The 17,181-nt window shown below is 60.9% G+C and overlaps 1 protein-coding gene across 7 annotated transcripts in view; it reads right to left on the bottom strand.

The window, feature by feature from the left end:
• Positions 1 to 3,251: 3,251 nt before the first annotated feature.
• The window catches only part of RIPOR1 (RHO family interacting cell polarization regulator 1), a 32,039-nt gene continuing 18,109 nt past the window's right edge, over positions 3,252 to 17,181 (bottom strand). For 5 of the 7 annotated variants that reach the window (XM_082319988.1, XM_082319986.1, XM_082319987.1 and 2 more), the window contains 21 exons: positions 15,351 to 15,477; positions 13,291 to 13,440; positions 12,875 to 12,953; positions 12,532 to 12,555; positions 11,981 to 12,034; positions 11,720 to 11,872; positions 11,570 to 11,633; positions 11,444 to 11,487; positions 11,108 to 11,233; positions 10,743 to 10,891; positions 10,417 to 10,546; positions 8,390 to 9,202; positions 7,844 to 8,016; positions 7,325 to 7,499; positions 7,025 to 7,160; positions 6,690 to 6,851; positions 6,413 to 6,571; positions 5,859 to 6,055; positions 5,670 to 5,753; positions 5,279 to 5,369; positions 3,252 to 4,224 (listed from right to left, as the gene is read on the bottom strand). In XM_082319988.1, the coding sequence (XP_082176114.1) occupies positions 4,127 to 4,224; positions 5,279 to 5,369; positions 5,670 to 5,753; positions 5,859 to 6,055; positions 6,413 to 6,571; positions 6,690 to 6,851; positions 7,025 to 7,160; positions 7,325 to 7,499; positions 7,844 to 8,016; positions 8,390 to 9,202; positions 10,417 to 10,546; positions 10,743 to 10,891; positions 11,108 to 11,233; positions 11,444 to 11,487; positions 11,570 to 11,633; positions 11,720 to 11,872; positions 11,981 to 12,034; positions 12,532 to 12,555; positions 12,875 to 12,953; positions 13,291 to 13,440; positions 15,351 to 15,451 (3,162 nt within the window). In that variant the 5' untranslated portion in view covers positions 15,452 to 15,477 and the 3' untranslated portion in view covers positions 3,252 to 4,126. Of the gene's footprint in view, positions 4,225 to 4,973; positions 5,038 to 5,278; positions 5,370 to 5,669; positions 5,754 to 5,858; positions 6,056 to 6,412; positions 6,572 to 6,689; positions 6,852 to 7,024; positions 7,161 to 7,324; positions 7,500 to 7,843; positions 8,017 to 8,389; positions 9,203 to 10,416; positions 10,547 to 10,742; positions 10,892 to 11,107; positions 11,234 to 11,443; positions 11,488 to 11,569; positions 11,634 to 11,719; positions 11,873 to 11,980; positions 12,035 to 12,531; positions 12,556 to 12,874; positions 12,954 to 13,290; positions 13,441 to 15,350; positions 15,478 to 17,181 lie in introns of all 7 variants that reach the window. The other 2 variants (XM_082319985.1, XM_082319983.1) reach the window with 2 other exon arrangements.

Here is a 17,181-nt window from a genome sequence, read left to right as displayed (position 1 = left end):
AAACTAGAACTCCCTAAAAATGACTTGGCATCAAGATTTAAGTAATTTCTTACGCGAGGGCTGATCGGAGCTTGTGGCACTCCCAAGTGGCAGCGTCTGCTGGGGGTCATTCTGGCTGGTGGGTGCCCTTGATGTCACAACCGGGGCAGCTGCACCAGCCCCGATGCCATCCAAGAGGGGGGTACGTTGGCTGATCAGTTATTTTGTGCTGATGATCTGCAGGGGCTCCTCAGGACACTACGCTGAGACCAGCAGGTAAAAACCGATACTGCAAAATGCTCCAGAATCCATATGCACCCCTTTAACTAAAAGGAAAACAGCAGAAAATGGGGAAAAGGAACGTCTTTCCAAAGCCGGAGCACATGGGTAATGTAACCGTGACACAGACACCCTCCCACAGGCTGCAGCTCCTACAAGAAAAGCAAGTAGCTGCAACAGTCGTCGGTGCCGCTGAGCACAGGCACGTCCATACGAGAGGGCGATGTTTTAAGTGCTGACACAGATTTGGCTGACAAACGTGGTGCTGGCACACGGTCTCCTTTGAAATAGCAAACACGCTGCCGCAAAGCACGCTCTGTGGTGCTGTGTCTGTCCCCGTGTGCTGTGAGAGTGGCTCCCAGGGAGTTCACCCCATGAAGCGGTGCAGTTCCTGCACAGGGGCTGGAGGAGACATTAAGTCCCGGAGGGAAAAGTTGAGTCCCCTGCCTCCTTTCAAACAGCTGGCTCCTGTGATGGTTGTCCTACACCTCCCCAGCCCTCCCATAAAAAAAATGAAGCAGGATGCAAACTGCAGTGAATGTTTTCAGTCAGTGCTGTCCAAAAAACAAGATTTTTTTTTAAGGTTATTCCAGCTAAAATGACAATCCTGCAATTCCAGGTGACCTAGCAGTGTCTGTGGGGCAGAGGTCTTTGGCGATGCTGGCATAGACCCATTCAGAGCAAGAGGCTGGGCGATTGATTCCTAAATTAATCTGGTAGGGTTTTTTTCCCCAGTTGCTCTTAAAACCACATAAATAACGAGATTATTCCTTGCAGTTCCAGGAGCAGAGTCATTTTGTCCTGACCTGCAGCTCCCTGCCTGCCCTGACAGAAGGCTGCTTTCCTGCTCCGATCTCTCTACAGCCAAGGTGTAGCTTATCTTGGAAGGTGGTATCGTGCTGCAGGGATGGGGCTAGGTTTCGGCAGGGCAAGGACACCCACGTAGGTGAGTGAATTGAATTCATGGCTCTGGCCACTGGAGCACTGGGCTGTTCTTATTTCCAGCAGTTATTCAGGGGGGAAAAGAAACCAAACTAAATGTATAAGATGGCTGGGCCACTTTCCACCTCTCGGGTGCTCTTGTCCATGTTTGTATGTGCCAGCTGGGACTCACATCCCACGTCTCTTGCTGCCTACAGCTGACAGTGTGATGCAGTGCTTTGGGAGACACACTGCTTCCCCCCTGGTGCTTGTCCAGCCCCCAAAGCAGGTGGAGGAAGGCTAAGCTAGCCATGATGCAGCAAAGTGTCCCCTGGTTGCCCCCTTCCCGCAATCCCATCTGCAGATAAAACTGCATCTCAAAGCGGTTACACTAGGGCGGTGTCTCATCTGGGATGCCCCATGCACTGCGACATGCTATGCAGCGTTAGCATGCAGCTGTATGCTGGCTGTGTCCAGCCATGTGTGGCATTCTACCGGAGCCAGCCCAAAAGCTCTGCTCCAGTGAGGAAAAATGACATGGAGGCTGTAACATGCTGGGAGTTGCTTAGAAGCCCCGGGAAGCGCTGATGGACGGACCCTGCTCGGCCTGGGGGCCATAAATCCCCAGCTCCGCCAGCGCTGGCAGTGCCATTGCAGTCGCTGCCTGCTCCGGCGCGGGTGGCTGGCAGCGCCACGGGGCAGTGCCATGGGGCTCCCTGCCTTTGCTGCTTTGGTCCCTTCCCAGGACCAAAAGGGCCGCTAAGATGATTAAGGGGTTGGAGCAGCTGTCATATAAGAAGAAACTGAGAGAGCTGGGACTGTTTATCTTGGAAAAATGAAGGCTGGGGGGGGGTGTCCTATCCATGTCTATTAATACCTGGTGGGAGGTAAAGAAGACAGAGGCAGATGCTCCTCAGTGCTGCTCAGTGAAAGACCAAGCACCAAACTGAAACTGAAGTACAGGGATTCAAGTTAAACACAGAAAAGCTTTTTCTGTGAGGATGGTCAAGCACTGCCACAGGTTGGCCAGAGAGGTTCAGGCATCTCCATCTTTGGAGATATTCAAAACCCAACCAGATGTTGTCCTGAACTCTAGCTGACCCTGCTTTGAGCAGCAGGGAATGGATGAGCATTTCCAAATGTCCCTTCCCACCTCAACTGTTCTGTGAGTCTTTGATCCGTCGTGGCTCAGTGATGAGACCCGCGCCAAGAGGTGCCAAATCTTTATGGGGATGGGTTTGAAAAACCATTTCAGCCAGGCGAGCTCCATCCCCAGCTCTCTGGACCGCTGCTTGGGCGCCATGGTGTGTTCCCACCACAGATAGAGAAGACAGTAGCAACCAGGGCTGCCCCAGGGAACAGCGACAGCGTGGAACACTGTCGCTGTTCCCAGGGCAGCCCTGGTTTTAGTGGGTCCCTGGGCACCCACATTGTGTAGCCTCAGTGTGGCCACCTCGTGTCACCTTGGGCAATGCTTCCCATGCCCAGCAGCCAAAGTTTGGCAACATCTCAGCAACTCTTGCAAAGCTCAGGAAGGTGGAAACTCCTGCTACTGAAAAGGAGAGATCTGAAACCAAAGGCCACCGTGGGAGCAGTGTTGATCCTCAGCTTTCCGAGCACCTGGGGAACACCCAGCTGAGCCCAGCTTTGTCCCTCAGTCCAGAAGCACTCCTCCACGCATTTATAAAGACGTTGGAAATGGCATTTAAATCCCTGCAGTGACAGCATCCCTGGAAGGCAGGAGAGCGAGGCACGCTGTGGGACCAGGCAGCGCCATGCGTGGCCAGGGCAATCCTCTCTGCTCCAGTTGTGCCAAGCCAGGAGGGCCAAGACTTCTGTGCCCTGTGCTTGGTGACAGGTACCGGTCCCCTGCACATCTGGCCACGAAAGGCACCCAGCAGTCCCAGGCTGGAGCTCGCTGGTGGCTGAGGTGCGGGGCAGGGCTGCACCCAGGCGATGCCAGAAATCACAGTTACATGAGACCCCCCGCCACCCTCCAGCCTGCTATGCTGACCCCCACTTTACCCCCTGGGCAACGGGGCCAAAGAAACACCCACACAGCAACACCGTCACTCATTAAAGGTTTGTTTTTATTTCTGGTTTAAAATCAAAATTAGTCATTCTCTGTAATTACATTATATATAGATTTATAGAGACATTATAGAAAAGAATTTTTTGCTTTTGTTTTTCTGCAAAAATCTGTAAATAAAAAATAAAATAAACAAAAAAAAAGGTGGCAGCTTCTGTCTGTCCGTCTGTCCGTCCCTCTGTTGCTCCTCCTGCCCCTGCCCTCCACGGCGCTTCCCAACAGACCAGGAAAGGCTCTGGGCTGGGGCCACATCTCACTACACTCCCTACAGCCGCTGCTGGGGAGGGACAGGAGCACGTGGAGCTGGAAAGAAGAAACACCAGCAGAATATATTAATATCTCATATTTCATTTTATTTAAGTCCTGGGGACTCCAAGTGGCAAAGGGCAGCAGTCCCCATGGCCCAGGCAACTCCTGGAAAGAAACGGTGTGGTTTCCAAAGTGCAGATCCTTCCGGGACAGGGCATGTGCCCTCGAGCAAGAGGAAGGCAAGAGGAGGCAGAGAAATCTGGAACATCTCCCTGCCGCTCCAGTCCCAGCAGCTGTAGCTGACGAGGAGGGCAGGAAGGGTGGGCTCTCCATGTATTTTAAATAGCAATCAGAGGGTGGGATGTGCAGCGAGCCCCCCCTGCCCAGGAGTGCGTACGTGGGACCCCACTGGGCCGGTGGCCGGGGGCAGGGGAAGCGGTGCTCCGTAAGGCAGTGTGCGGCCGCGGCGAGCTGCCGGCAGGGGTAATACTGCGGTGTGCTGCCAAGAGCGGGAGCTGTCGGGTCGTGGCCTGCCACAGTCCGTGCAAGCCCAGGCGGCCCAGCGGTGCCTTTGCCCTCAAGGGATGGTGGGTGGGTTTGCGTGGCATCTCAGAAAGCTGTACTGGCCATGCTGGCTGGTGCAAAGATCCTTGGGAGGCTGTCCAGAGTCTCCTCCAGCCGCCGGTGAGCTGATTTACCATCTTCCCCTGCAAGTACATGCCATGGTCAGTGAACTGAACTGCAGAAGCTCTGTCCCCTGCCCATCCCCAGCCACCTTCCCCGCCCTTTCTGGGGAAACATGGCTAATGCCTGGCAGAGCTGAGCCGGCGTGCTATGGCCACAGAGTGGAGACCTCTCTTGTCCTCCTTAGCACACCCTTGGGCAGGTCCCAGCCAGGATTCGGCTCAAAAAGCCCCCAGAGCTCCTGATTCAGATATTGCAAATCCTGTTCTTCAGCTGCCTGCCGTACCCGTGCCCACGTGGGACAGGATCACTCACGTTTGGGCTGCAGAGTGCTGGCTTGTAGAGAGCCTAGCCTGGGGCAAAGGGGCCAGGGCTCGGGGCTGCGCCAGCTCCAGCGTCTCAAACAGCTGTGCACATCTTCATGCACTGGCACGGGGATCCTGAGGGCTTCCCCAGGACCCCCAGCTACACACAGGAATGCACACATCCATGCTACAAGCTGGCTCTGAGATCTTCATCCGGCACCTCCGCAAGCAAATCTGCCCACGGCGGCCATCCCCAGCAAGAGGTGGTGACATGGGCAATCTGCTGGGATGTGGGACACAAGGCATCTACATGTGCCGGGGTGACACGGGGATGGGCTCTATGAACAACCAAGACACACAGACTCCAAAACGTGACATGGCTGACAGGCTCTAAGACGGAGACATTCGTGAGCAAAGCGGCAGGAATGGGGACGAGGGGAGGACAAGGACGGCTCACGTGTCCCAACCTGTGCAGCAGCTGCCGCGATCTGGAGGCCTAGAAACCCACTCAGATGGTTCTCTCAGTGCCATCTAGCAAATAATAAATAACAACCAGTCTTAGTGCTCTGTCGCTACAGGATGCCTGGCCCTCGCTGCCCGCTGCCAGCTTGCTCTTGCCTGGCAGAGCTTGGGGCACGATGAGCCAGAGTGCGCAGGGTAGGCAGGGACCAGCCCAGGACGTCTTTCTCCTGCAGGCACTGCTGGCACCAGGAGATGCTGCTCAGGATGCTGTGGGTGGGGAGGGAGCAGAGAGGAGCCGCAGGACACTCACCGCACAGCATCAGGCTCTGCTTGGCTGCCTCCCGCACAGGCTCCTTGTCGGTTTGGCACAGGTAAACCAGCTGCTCGATGCTCTCTTTGGCCTGCAGGGAAAGGGACAAGGGGCTGAGTGTGGCTGGCAGGGCTCGCAGCAGGGACACAGCCCAGAGGGGAAGGCAGCACAGGGCGCTGCAGCCCCATAGTGCAGGAAAGTCCCTTGTCCTGTCCCTTCCCTCCCCATTTCCCTTCCTGCCCTGCCCCTGCCTACTTCTCCAGCACATTTGGGGCACCCCCAGCTCCTCTCTCTCGGGAGCAGGAGGCTGTGCACGTGTGTCCGGACTCGCCAGCCACATGCTTCCTCCGGAAGATGCAGCTCTGCTGCCTCCTCCCCGTGTCCCTCTCACCTTCAGGCAGCCCAGCGCTGTGCACCCTGCCACGCGTGTCTGCACCTCCTCATCCTCCAGCTGCTCCAGGTAGCACACGAGGGCCTGGGGGAGATGGGGGGGAGGTCAGTGCCACCGCCCACGGCAGAGCTGGGGGACAGCACCCTGGGGTCTGCAGCACACCTCATCCCCGGCATGCCCGGCACGTACCCGTTGGCGGAAGCGAGGGTTTTCTGCCAGGCTGCGGAGCTGGGCTGACACAGCGCTCACCACCTTGCTGTTTCCCTCCACAAGGAGAAGGCTCAGCGCCTTCAGTCCCTCCTTCTTCAGGTGGCCCTCTGGCACACGCTTCAGGGCACGCAGCACCACGTCCTGGTCGTCCGAGTTGAGGTTCTGCGCCAGCAGTGCTGCGGGCAACCAGCAGCTGAGCTGAGGCATGGGGAGCCCAGTGGCACTGCCCACGCACCTCTACCGCTGCAAGGAACCCATCCCCGGGCACCCTGCACCCGTGCTGGGCAGAGGTGGCCCTGCAGCATGGAGCTGCTGGGGCACCCAAGCCAAGATGCTGGGGATCTACAGCGAGAACCCAGGGTGCTCAGGAAGGCAGCGTGGGAGTGGGCTACGCACTGGATCAGACCTACTTGCCCACCCCAAGGATGGCTGAGTCTCTGGGTGATGCCCCAGGTGGTCATGGCAGTGCTGCAGGGTGATCCCCTATGGTGATGCTCTGGCACCCCATGCTAGGGTCTAGGGAGGGCACCTACCTTCCTCTGCCAGCTCCATCACGTAGGTGTCGAGCACCAGGGTGCCAAGTGACTCAAAGTGGCTCCAGTACTGGAAGATGGTGACCTGCTCGACCTGGGCGCTGCTGGGCCGCCGGGGCAGCCGCCGATTCAGCACATCCTCCACCAGTTTCACACACACTGCGGGAAAGGGCTGGGGTTAGGGTGTGCAGGGCTCCTGGCACCCATAGGCCCCCACTCATGGTCACGGTGCAGGGCTGGCAACTCTTTCCCTGAACACCCCTGGGCCCCTGCTCACCAGTGTCAGCCAGGCCAGGGTGCCGCTCGCTGATGGGTGCTGCATACTGGGCGCTGAGCACCTGCAGGAACCGCTCCACGGGGCAGGTGTAGACATTGGGCACCTCCACGCAGCGGTCCCAAAGGGGCAGCACGCCCTCCTTTCGTGTTGAGAACTGTACCACTGCGGGGACAGGTGCTGTCAAGCCTCCCTGGGCCACGGCAGCGGGCAGGTGACTCCTGCCCTCCGGCTGGCACGGCCTCTCGCTGCCCAGCCGTGCCCACGAGGGGAGACTGGACCCTGTGCAGCCCCTGGGGTGGCACGGATGGTCCCCTTCGCCACATGTCTGTCTTTACCTTCGGCAGCAGAGCCAGCTGCTCCCGCTCGCTCCTCTGTCAGCTGGCACACAATCTCCAGCACCTGCGCCTCCCGCAGCAGCCTGTCCAGGGCATACATCTCCCGGCACCGCAGGGGACCAAAGGTGCCCAGCTTCTGCAAAGCACGGCCAAACCAAGGACCTCAGGGACAGAGCTTACCACCAACACCACAGCCTCCATGTTGCAGCAAGACACCAGTTGAAGAGGAACCCACAGCCCACCCCAGGGCTTCCCTCCCCAGGATGTCTCCTGCCACCGTGCCCCGGCCCCTGTCCTTACCAGCAGCAAGCGGTTGCAGTTGTTGAGGTGAAGCACCAGGGCCTTATCCAGGAACTCGTTGCCGGTGCTCATGGGGTCAGTGCTGGCCTCAGAGCCGCTGCACATGCCAGTGTCATCTGCCCCCATCTCACCGGCGCTGGGGGCCCTGCTGCCGCGCCGGGGTCTGCCAGCCCTCCTGCAAGCCAGGGAGAGACCGAGGCAGCGGGTCAGTGCAGGAAACCTGGACCTGGCCCTTCGCCACCCACAGGAGCAATGCTGGGCAGAGTTTCTGTAGGACCTGTATCACAGTGTCAGGGCTGGGTGAAGGAGCAGATCCCAGAAGCACAGGGCACAGGGGCTGCCTCCCAGCCCAGCTCCCATGGAGGGATGCAGGGTAGCATTGTGCCACCAGAAGGGCCAGATCCTGCTGCTTCTCAACCTGGACCTGCCCTGAGCTGTGATGGGCCAGTCTAAATGTGTTTGGGTGCCCTGGCAGAGCTGGGCATCCCCCATCCCAACAGCCCCAGCGCCGTGTCCTACCCTGTGCCCCATCCCATGAGTCCCGCTGTGCACCTCTCATCTTGGAGAGGCTCCTCCTCGGAGCCCTCTGAGTCCTCCATGTCAGAGGTGTTGAGGAAGCTGAAGCTCTCCAGCGCATGCTCCACCGTCAGGCTGATGCTGGAGGCCCGGCTGAGGAAGATGCCCTGCTTCTGCTGCAGAGGAAGGCATGGTGGGGTTGGATCCTGGCTCACCAGCCAAGACAGCCCTGCCACCTGCGTCCCTGGGCACTGCCATCAGGGATGGCCCCATCTCCATCATCCCTAGGCACTGCCATTGGAGATGGCCCCGTCCCCATCATCCGCAGGCACTGCCAGCTGGGATGGCCCCATCCCCATCATCCCTGGGCACTACCAGCTGGGATGGCCCCATCCCCATCATCCCTGGGCACTGCCATCACGGATGGCCCCATCCCCATTGTTCCTGGGCACTGCCAGCAGGGATGGCCCTGTCCCCATTGACCCTAGGCACTGCCAGCAGGGACTGCCCTGTCCCGCTTGCCCCCGGGCATTGCTGGGAGCCCCTCACCAGCAGTATCTCCTCCAGGCGCTTGAGCTCCCGTTCAAGGGGCTGCAGCTCTGGGAACTGCCCCCGATAGTCGTCCAGGGCCGAGCCCAGGAGGCCTATGGCCTCCTCCAGACCCGAATCCACCATCTTCCCCTGTGGCACCTCGGGGACGCTGGCAGGCAGCGGCAGGGCCAGGACGGGCCTCTCCTGCGCAGAGGCTTGTGCCAGCGCCGTGGGGACCCCGGTGCTGCAGCCGCCCTGTGACGGTGCCTGGCTCTGCACCGGCTCGACCTCATCAGCCTCTGCCTCACAGGTGGTGGCCCACGCCACGGCGGCGCGGGGCTTGGCCTCAGCGCCCCTGTCCTGCCCTGCCATGGCAGCTGCCACCGAGGCACTGGGGAGGGGATCCGTGTCCCGCTCGCCCGTCCCCATGTCCTCCGGGCTGGGCGCAGGCTCGCAGGGGCTCTCCGCAGCCTTGGCCTCCATTGTGGCATCCACGCTGGCCTCGCTGATGTGGCTCAGAGTCCGGGAGTAGGGCACGTGCCCGTTGGCCACCGCCTCCTTCTTACAGCTGCCTGGCTCCTCTGGCTGGCTCCTGGTGGCAGGGACGCCAGTGCCACTGGCCCCGGGCCCAGCCTCAGCCTCCTCCGGCTGCTGGGAGAAGGAGATCTCGATGGCAGGGGCGGAGGCCTGCACCTCGGGCTGCACGATGGGCTTGTGTGCGGCATGGCGGGCACTGCCAGACAGCTGGGGGCTGGAGGAGTCGTCCGAGGACTCGGAGGAGATGGACCAGGCCGTGCCATTCTCCAGCTCCTCCTGGCGCCGCAGCATGTTCTGGGGAGGAGGGAAAATGGTGTCAGACGAGACCCTCCTGCTGACCCTGCTCCTCCAGCTGCCTTTCCTTCAACAAGGGACAGGATCCGGCTGAGCCGGAGGGCACCAAGGACACTGCAACCCCTGGCGCAGGCTGCTGCACCGCCCTGGCTCTGCCTGCACAGCAGGGTGGGCAGCAAGGACCTGGCAGACCACAGCTGGGGTCCTGCACCCCACTCCATGCCAGCGGGGAGTCCAGCTCCCCAGGACAGCCATGCATGCCCAGGAGCTCCAGGGTGCCAGCAGCTCCCAGGCACAGCAGGCAGCTCCAGCATGGCCCCGATGGGGTGCAACACGTGGAGCTGAGGTCACCACCCACCATGGCTGCAAGGATGGCAACCGCTCCAGCACCAGCTCATGGGGGGCAGCACTGGCCATCACACCAATGTCATGCCAGTGGTTCACCACCACAGAACCAGTGCCACACCAATGCCATGTTAGCGTCACACCAGCGCCATGACAGCATCACGCCAGTGCCACACCAGCACCGTCACACCAGTGCCATCACACCAGCACCACACCAGCACCACACCAATGCTACGGCACAGCACACCAATACCACCAGTGCAGGGACACGGACAAGCCTTCTACTCACTAGTGCCCGGCTCTCGCATGAGGGTGTGTGGACGGAGGAGCGGGGCCAACCTGTGCAGCCCAGGCTGCCCCAGCTCAGGGACTGTCTCCTCAGGGCCAGCCAGACCCCGGCCTGGCAGGATCAGGCCTCCGGGCATCAGCGAGGGCTAGTGAGTAGGAGACAAGGAGCGGCTACGGCTACTGCGGGATGGCCACGCCGCTGGGCTAAGCTACTGGCCGGCTCCAGCCCTCACACTTACATGGCCCTGCTGCGGCCATCTCCTAAGCTCGGCCGAGGAGACATCGCCGCAGGAGCAGCTCTGAGACAGCTTCTCGAAGAGTGTCTCCCGAAAGATGTCCAGCAAGGACCAACCATGCTTGTCGGCCGCCCGCCCCGGGCTCTTGGGCAGAGAGAAGAGGAGCTGTGAGCGTGGGAGAGGCAGGCGCCGGTACCGGGCAGCCGTGGCTGGATGGCTGGAGAGGAGCTGCCCACCCCTGTGCCCGAGCCATGCCACCCTCTGGGACATAGCCTGGGCACATCCCTGCACGGACCCCTCCATGGGCTACCTCTCCTGAGCAGCCCTGCCTGGCGCCACACTTACATAGAAAGCCTGTTCCCGCAGGGATGGCGTGTCAGGCGGGCTCTGGTTGTAGGTGGAGAACCTCTTGTTCACTGTGGAGGCCTTGTTGACGGTGCTGGCTGCTGAGGGCTGGTCGTCCTTGTCAAAGGGGCTGGGGAGGAGAGCAGGGAGGTGAGGGGTGTGTGCCAGCCTGGTGGGATCTCAATCCTGCTCTGCAGCAAGCAGGACACCAGGACCCCATCCAGTCCAGCTCTGATTTTCCATAATTGCAGCCCAGTTTTGGGATAGGAGAGAGCCTGGGGCAGGCCCTGCCATGTGCTACCAGCAATGCCCGCTGAGATACTCACTTCCAGGTCACCTCCAGACTGAGTTTGAGGGTGCCCAAGTCATTGATATCCACAGCCACTACCTGAGGCAGAGCCGCAAAGAGGTCCTTGGTCTCACAGGACACATTGCCCACCACAACATGGTTGGCCAGGCTCTTTAGCTCCGTCACCTGGAGAAGGAGAACGAGGAGAGGATGAGGGAAGCCCATGGCTTCATCTTATTCATGCTGTTTGCATTCATGCTGTGTGCCAGGATGCCACCACCACCAGATGGCCTCCTTCCACCCCAGTGAGGGTGAGGTTTAGGTGAGGTCCATGAGGGAAGACTTGCCAGGATGCAGGGTGGTAGCTGGCCCACACCATCCTTGCCCCCTTCTGCACTGTACCTTGATGGAGAGGAACTCGGTGACGAGGGGCAAGAAAACCATTTCCTCGCTGTCCCACACCTGCTTGCTGTTCACCTCGATGCGCCCCCGCAGCTTCCACCGCTGCCGTCCGTACTTCATGAAGATCTGGGGATGCAGGGACATGGGTGTGGCATAGATACAGCACTGGGCTGGTGGGTGCTCTCTATGCATCCCCAGGCATGGCCAGGGACCCATGCCACCCACCACTGCCCTGCAGCATGCCCTCCATGCCAGTGCCCACCTACGCCCCCCAGGCACCCCAAGGGACCAGAGGGCAGGAGAAGAGCAGATCCCAACCCATATGGTCCCACCAACCTCATATTGGTCACCAGCACAGAGCCGGGCAAAGCCTGCCAGTCCTGCAAGAGAAGGCAGAGGGGCATCAGCAGGCATCAGGCAGGCAGGCAGGCAGCGGGCCAGGGATGGAGTGGGACGTGTTACCTTTCATCCGGACGTGGAACTCGCCCAGCTGGCTCTCCAGCTCATTCTCCAGCAGACACATGTTCTGAGGACAGATGGATGGACAGCACCCATCAGCAGCCACCCATGGGACCCAGCACCCTGCCAGCCCACTTCAGCCGGCTGCCTCACCTCTGTGTACTCCTTGTAGCCTTTGCTGGCCTCAGCCAGGCTCTCGCGTGCCTCCCGGCTGCCTGGCGAGCCCGTGCTGTAAGCTTTGACCATGTTGTGGGCTCCATCGCGGAGCCGCCGCTGGATGCAATAAGCCTCGTAGAGCTCATCTATCTGCAAGGACAGGCCCGAGCTGTGGTGAGGGGCAGGGCAGGGGACAGCATGGCCATCCCAGCACTGCACTGAGGTTGCCCCAAGGTGACCCTGGTCCCCAGCTCTCACCTTGCTAGCATGAAACTCCAGGCGACGCAGGAAGCGCTCAATTGACTTCACTTGCTGGAAAAGCAGAGGACACAGCATGAGCAGCAGCCCAACCCCTCTGCAGAGGAGCTGCAGGTCAGGATGCGTCCTGCTGCGTGCCCATGCTACAGCTGGGACAGGTTCTGGTCACCAGCCCTGCCTGGGAGGTGCAGGGTGGCAGCCAGCGGTGAGTGGAGCAGTGTCCTCCAGCCTCCTCTGCTACAGAGGGTCCTCCAGGAGACAAGCCAGGCTCCAGGGTGCTCTTCTCCCAGCCTCAGAGCTAACCCAGGCTCAGCACTCACCACCAACTTTTGTTTGCAAGAAGTGGGTTACAAGCACCTGCCTGTCTCTGCCTCAACCCCTGCCCAGACCCACCCTGCCCACAGGGCCCCAATCCCCCGCCACAGGGACTCTGCTGCGCAGGGGATGGGGGACAGGCAGCGGGGCAGTGCAAGCGGAGAGGGGCTGGCAGTAGCACATCCCAGGCGCTAGGAAGGGAGAGACAAGGGGGACGGGGCACTGATCCCGCTTACCTTATCCAGATCGTAGAGAAAGCCCTGGAGGAGAGAGGAGAGGGATAAGACGCAGCACAAAGCTAGCTCTGCCCACCCAAGGAGACCCAGCACATCGCACCCACCACCCATAGCACGTCGGCGGGGACATGCAGCACCCAGTCAGGGCTGGAGAGTGAATGACAGTAGGACAGGAACCCCGTGTAGCCCAACACCAGAGCCTGGGCTGGCCTCTGACATCCCCACAGAAGCAGGCTCTGCCCCAGGACACAGATGGACCACAGGCTGCCCCAGCCATGCCCGCAACCCTGGCCATCTGCCCGAAGCATGGCTCCCCGTAAGGCTCTTCCCAAGCAACACTCACCAGGCGTGAATTCCTCTTGGACTCACGGATCTGGGTGCTGAGCTTCTCCAGTTCCAGCTGGTGCACCTCCAGGTAGGCTCTGGGGGCAACCACACCACAGGGATCAGGCTGGGACACCGTATCCAGGGCTCCTGCCACCCACAGACCACACCAACCCAGCACATCTGGCCCCACATTCCCACTCCCCACTCCAGCACCCAGGAGAGTGACCCCACTTGTGCCTCTACATGGGACGTGGTGGGATGCAGGACCCCACACAGCTCTGGGACCCCCAGGCACTGCACCCAGGAGACCTGGCATGTCCCTGCCTGGTGAGAGCAGAGACCTGCCAACCCTAACCCATGGCAAGCTGTCCCTGTGCCCCTTGAGTGCTCCCTGCCTCCAACCACCCAGCCACGGGGAGCCCCAGCACTTACGTCAGGCCCTTCTTGAGAGCTTCGTACACCTCATCCAGGCGGTTGGGCTGAGGCACCTTGGGTGGTGGGGATTTGTGGGACATTGAGAACATCCTACTGACCCTGGAGCCAGTCTTGCGGGAGACGGTGGGGGTGAAGGGCGAGAGGTTCCTGGGGAGAAAGGCAGGCAAACCCAGGGCGGCCAGGGTCAGCACACAGCACTGGGGTCTGCCTGTCTCGAGACAAGAAGGGGGTCCAGGATGGAGGCCTGGTCCACCCGGACCTGCCTGCCTCTCCCAGGACTCCCTGACAGCCAGTCTAACTGGCCAGCGGGGCTGGGTGAGATGGGGCTGTGAGGCTGGGCAGCGCTGCCTGCACTGCATGCCTGCAGCCCCCGGCAATGCATTTGGCTGCCCCAAATCCACAGGAAGGACAAGGAGAAACCCGCAAAGGCACAAGCAGCCCTGTCACCCCATCACACAGTGCAGGGACATGGGGCAGGGACATCCTCGCTGATGCTACACCTCTCCAGATGTCACCAAACCCTCCTGTTGCCTCCATCTGCCCCACCGGTGCCTTGGGGACCTCCCCCGGCTGACCTGAAGGGATGCCCATCCAGAGCCCAGGACCCGAACACCACCCTTCCTGCTTTGTGCAAGAGTCACTCCCCAGGCCAGTGAGCAACGCCCCGCTCAGATCAGCTCTTCCCTTCCTCCTTCCAACGCATCATCATGCCACCAGCGCCCAGGAGACACCCTGGGCTCCTCAGTTCCCAGCCCTGGGCTGGACCTCCCATCCTGTGCCGCTCTTTGCAGGAGTGGCCAAAAGACTTCCCCGAATCATTGGTGGAGGGAAATGAATGTCTTGGCCTCCTCCCAAACCAGAGTGATGGGTAAGCACTTGATTTCCACCATCCCTCCTCATTCCTGTCCTCCAGGGCCCCTGAAGGCATCTCCCACCAGCATCTCCCCACCAGCCACTTGGCTGCGAACATCCAAAAGTCCTCCCTCTTCCCTGTCCCTTCTGGCACCCCCAGGTCCAGCGATGTGCCGGTGGCCTGGAAAGTGTCACTTAGCCCAGAGGCTGAACAGCACCTGGGGACAAGAGCTGAGCAGGGCTGGAGGTCTGCTCCCAGGCATGGGGAGGCTCTACCTGCACTTGTGCCCACCCAGTGAAGGTGCCCATAGCCTGGCAAGGCAGCTTGGCACTGCTTTCCCCAGCCATTTGGCTGAGAGATGTCTCTCCTCCGCCACCAGTGGGTGCACTGGGAGGTAAGGAGCCTGGCTGGGTATTGGCAAAAGGGATTAAAAGCATTAAAATGCTGTAGTCCTGCAGCCCAAACCTGTGGCATGCCCATGTCCCGAGAACCACCTGTGAGAGGGTAAGCCAGGAGCTAGGGATGGTGCGGAGGAGGGTGGCGGGGATGAGCAGCGCGTGGGGTGGTTCTCACCAATGTGAGGTTCAGCAGAGAGGAGGAGGAAGGGTATGATGGGACCATAACATCACCAGCAGCCAGAGAGAATGAGTAGGGAACGGCTGCTCCTCACAATGCAGCTGATGGGCAGCCAATAAAACCTTTCAGCAACAGGTTTGAAATGACCCAGAGGAAAACCTGATTCACACCAGCACTCAAACCCCAAAACCGGCCACTGCAGGATGTCAAGGCTGTCGAGACACAATGCTTCACAGCCACCCCAGCTCCTTCACTGCACCCATTAAACATGAGATGGTCACAGGGAAGCTCTTAAGAGCTGGCTGAAGAACAAGCGTGAGCTACACCTGCCCCCTCCCTGCTCTGGTGGCAGCAGCCACAGGGCTGCAGGGTCCTCACCCAGCCTGGGACACGGCACAGTGGAGGGTTGGGGCAATGGGCTTTGTCTCCCATCTGGCCTCGATGCTCCCTGCAGCCCCCTGTGCAACATCCCCTGGGTACCACAAAGGTCCCTGCAGGAGGTGCCAGGCAGCAGGTAGGAAAGGCACCTTGGGATGTGCAGCAGGTCCTGCCACCATTCCCAAGCCTGTCCCCGTCCCCATCCCCATCCCCATCCTCGTGGCAGGCAGCACAAGCACCCATCTCCTACCTGAAGGGCCGGTCGGCTGTTGAGTTCACTCCAGCAAAGGACTGGCTCCTATTGATCTTGGTGACGAGGACTCGGCGCTGCGGGCGCACAGACAGTGACATCGTTGAGTGTGACCTGGAGGGCCTCCCTGTGGGGCATGAGAGAGCGGGGTCACCAGCAGCAGGGTGGGGAAACACATGCAGGCAGGGCTGCCACTGAGACCAGGACGGGAATGGCACCCACAGACCAGGGTGGCTACAGTACCCACGGGCTGGGAGCCTTCCCTCCCTCTCAGGCCAGGGACACTCCTGGTGGCACCGGGGACACAGGTCCCATGCTGCCCCCAGCGATGGTGCCAGTGCCCTGCCCTGGGTGAAGAAGGGCTCCGGACACTGTGAACATTCAGCAGGGACAGACGGACAGATGTGTCCCAGCTTGGCCCCATGGGAGCCACAGGAATGGGCTGATGTCCAATGCCTACCATGGCCCTTGCCAGACATGACCGTGGCAAACCCTCCGCTGTGCCCCAGCTCGGCCACCTCCTCCTAAACCCTGCTTGTCCCATGTCCCGCTGTCACCCATGCCACCCCACTGCAGGGGCAGGAAGGGCGCGGGGCTGGACCCAACTGCCCAGCCCTTCGCTGTCTCCGCGCATGCTTCCGCTCACTCCAGCAACCAGGAGGGAAACCCACAGGCAACAAAGCACTTTGGAAAGTCCCCGGCTTTGCCAGGAGCTCTGCGCTGGGGAAGGAAAGGACGAGCCATTCCCTGCTGGACCCTGGAAAGTCCACGCAGACAGCACGTGTCCAGCCCCACGGCCGCCACAGCCCTGCCCTCTGCTCCTGGCAGTACCAGAGATGGTGCCAGGAGCTCCGAAACCACTGCCTGTACCTGTCCGTCCCTGCGGCGGCCAGTGCAGTTGATGCCAGCCAGGATGGAGCAGATTTCTGAGCCTCAGGGCCCAGACCCGGCTGCCACCCCATGTCACTGGAAGCATCACTGCAGCCCTGGCCAGGGTTTGGGGAGGGCAGCCCAAAGCACAAGTCAAGAGCAGGGGAGTCCAGGACTCCTCCTGGCCCTGCCACCCCCAGCAGTGCCAGCTGGGCATATGGAGGAGCCCAGCCCGCAGGGCAGCTGCAGGAGCAGGGCAGAGGCTCCTGGATGCTCCACTTCATCCCAGCCACGGCTGATGCCAACTCGGTCCCTCTGTCCCTGCCAGCCCCCAGAGCTGGGCTGTGGGCTGGGGAGCCAGGAGCTGCCGGGGATGAGCCCACACGGTGCCTGGCAGTCACACACCCTGCCAGGGAAGGCCAGGCAGGGCCCTAGGGATGCACAGCTTCCCTGACTGGCAGATGGGGCCAGAGCCACCTCCCCACACCTTAAGGGGCTTACTCTGCCTTTCCTCCTGCCCCCAGCATGGCCGGCAGCGAGCCCCCATCCCCAGCAGCATCACGAACAGCACAGGGATGCAGGCGATGCCGGGATTCCCACCGCCATCCTCACTCCTTCCCATGGCACAACACAGCTTGGGAGCCCAGCTTGAACCGGCCCCACACGGCACACACCTGCTTGGCCGCCAGCAAGCATCCCCCCAGTGCTGTTCTTCCCACTGCCCTGCAGCCATGTCATCACCTCCCCACACGCCAGGCTGGGGCCAGGCTTCCGCAGTGCCTGGGATGAGCCAGGGCCATTTGGAGTCAAAGTCAGCCACTGCCGGTAACCTCTATCACAGTGGAGCCAGGATGCAGCAGGTCTATCTGGATCCTCCTTGGCACTCAGGTCCCAGCCCAGGAGCACAGAGCCGCTCTGTGGGTCCTGCCGCCTTGCTGTTATCTCAGTGCTAGTCCCTCCA

This window comes from Platalea leucorodia (assembly GCF_965183815.1).
Source record: "Platalea leucorodia genome assembly, chromosome: 8".
NCBI classification, from domain to species: domain Eukaryota; kingdom Metazoa; phylum Chordata; class Aves; order Pelecaniformes; family Threskiornithidae; genus Platalea; species Platalea leucorodia.
The sequence above is the reverse complement of the archived record's forward strand: the minus strand, read 5'-3'. Positions and strand labels throughout refer to the sequence as shown.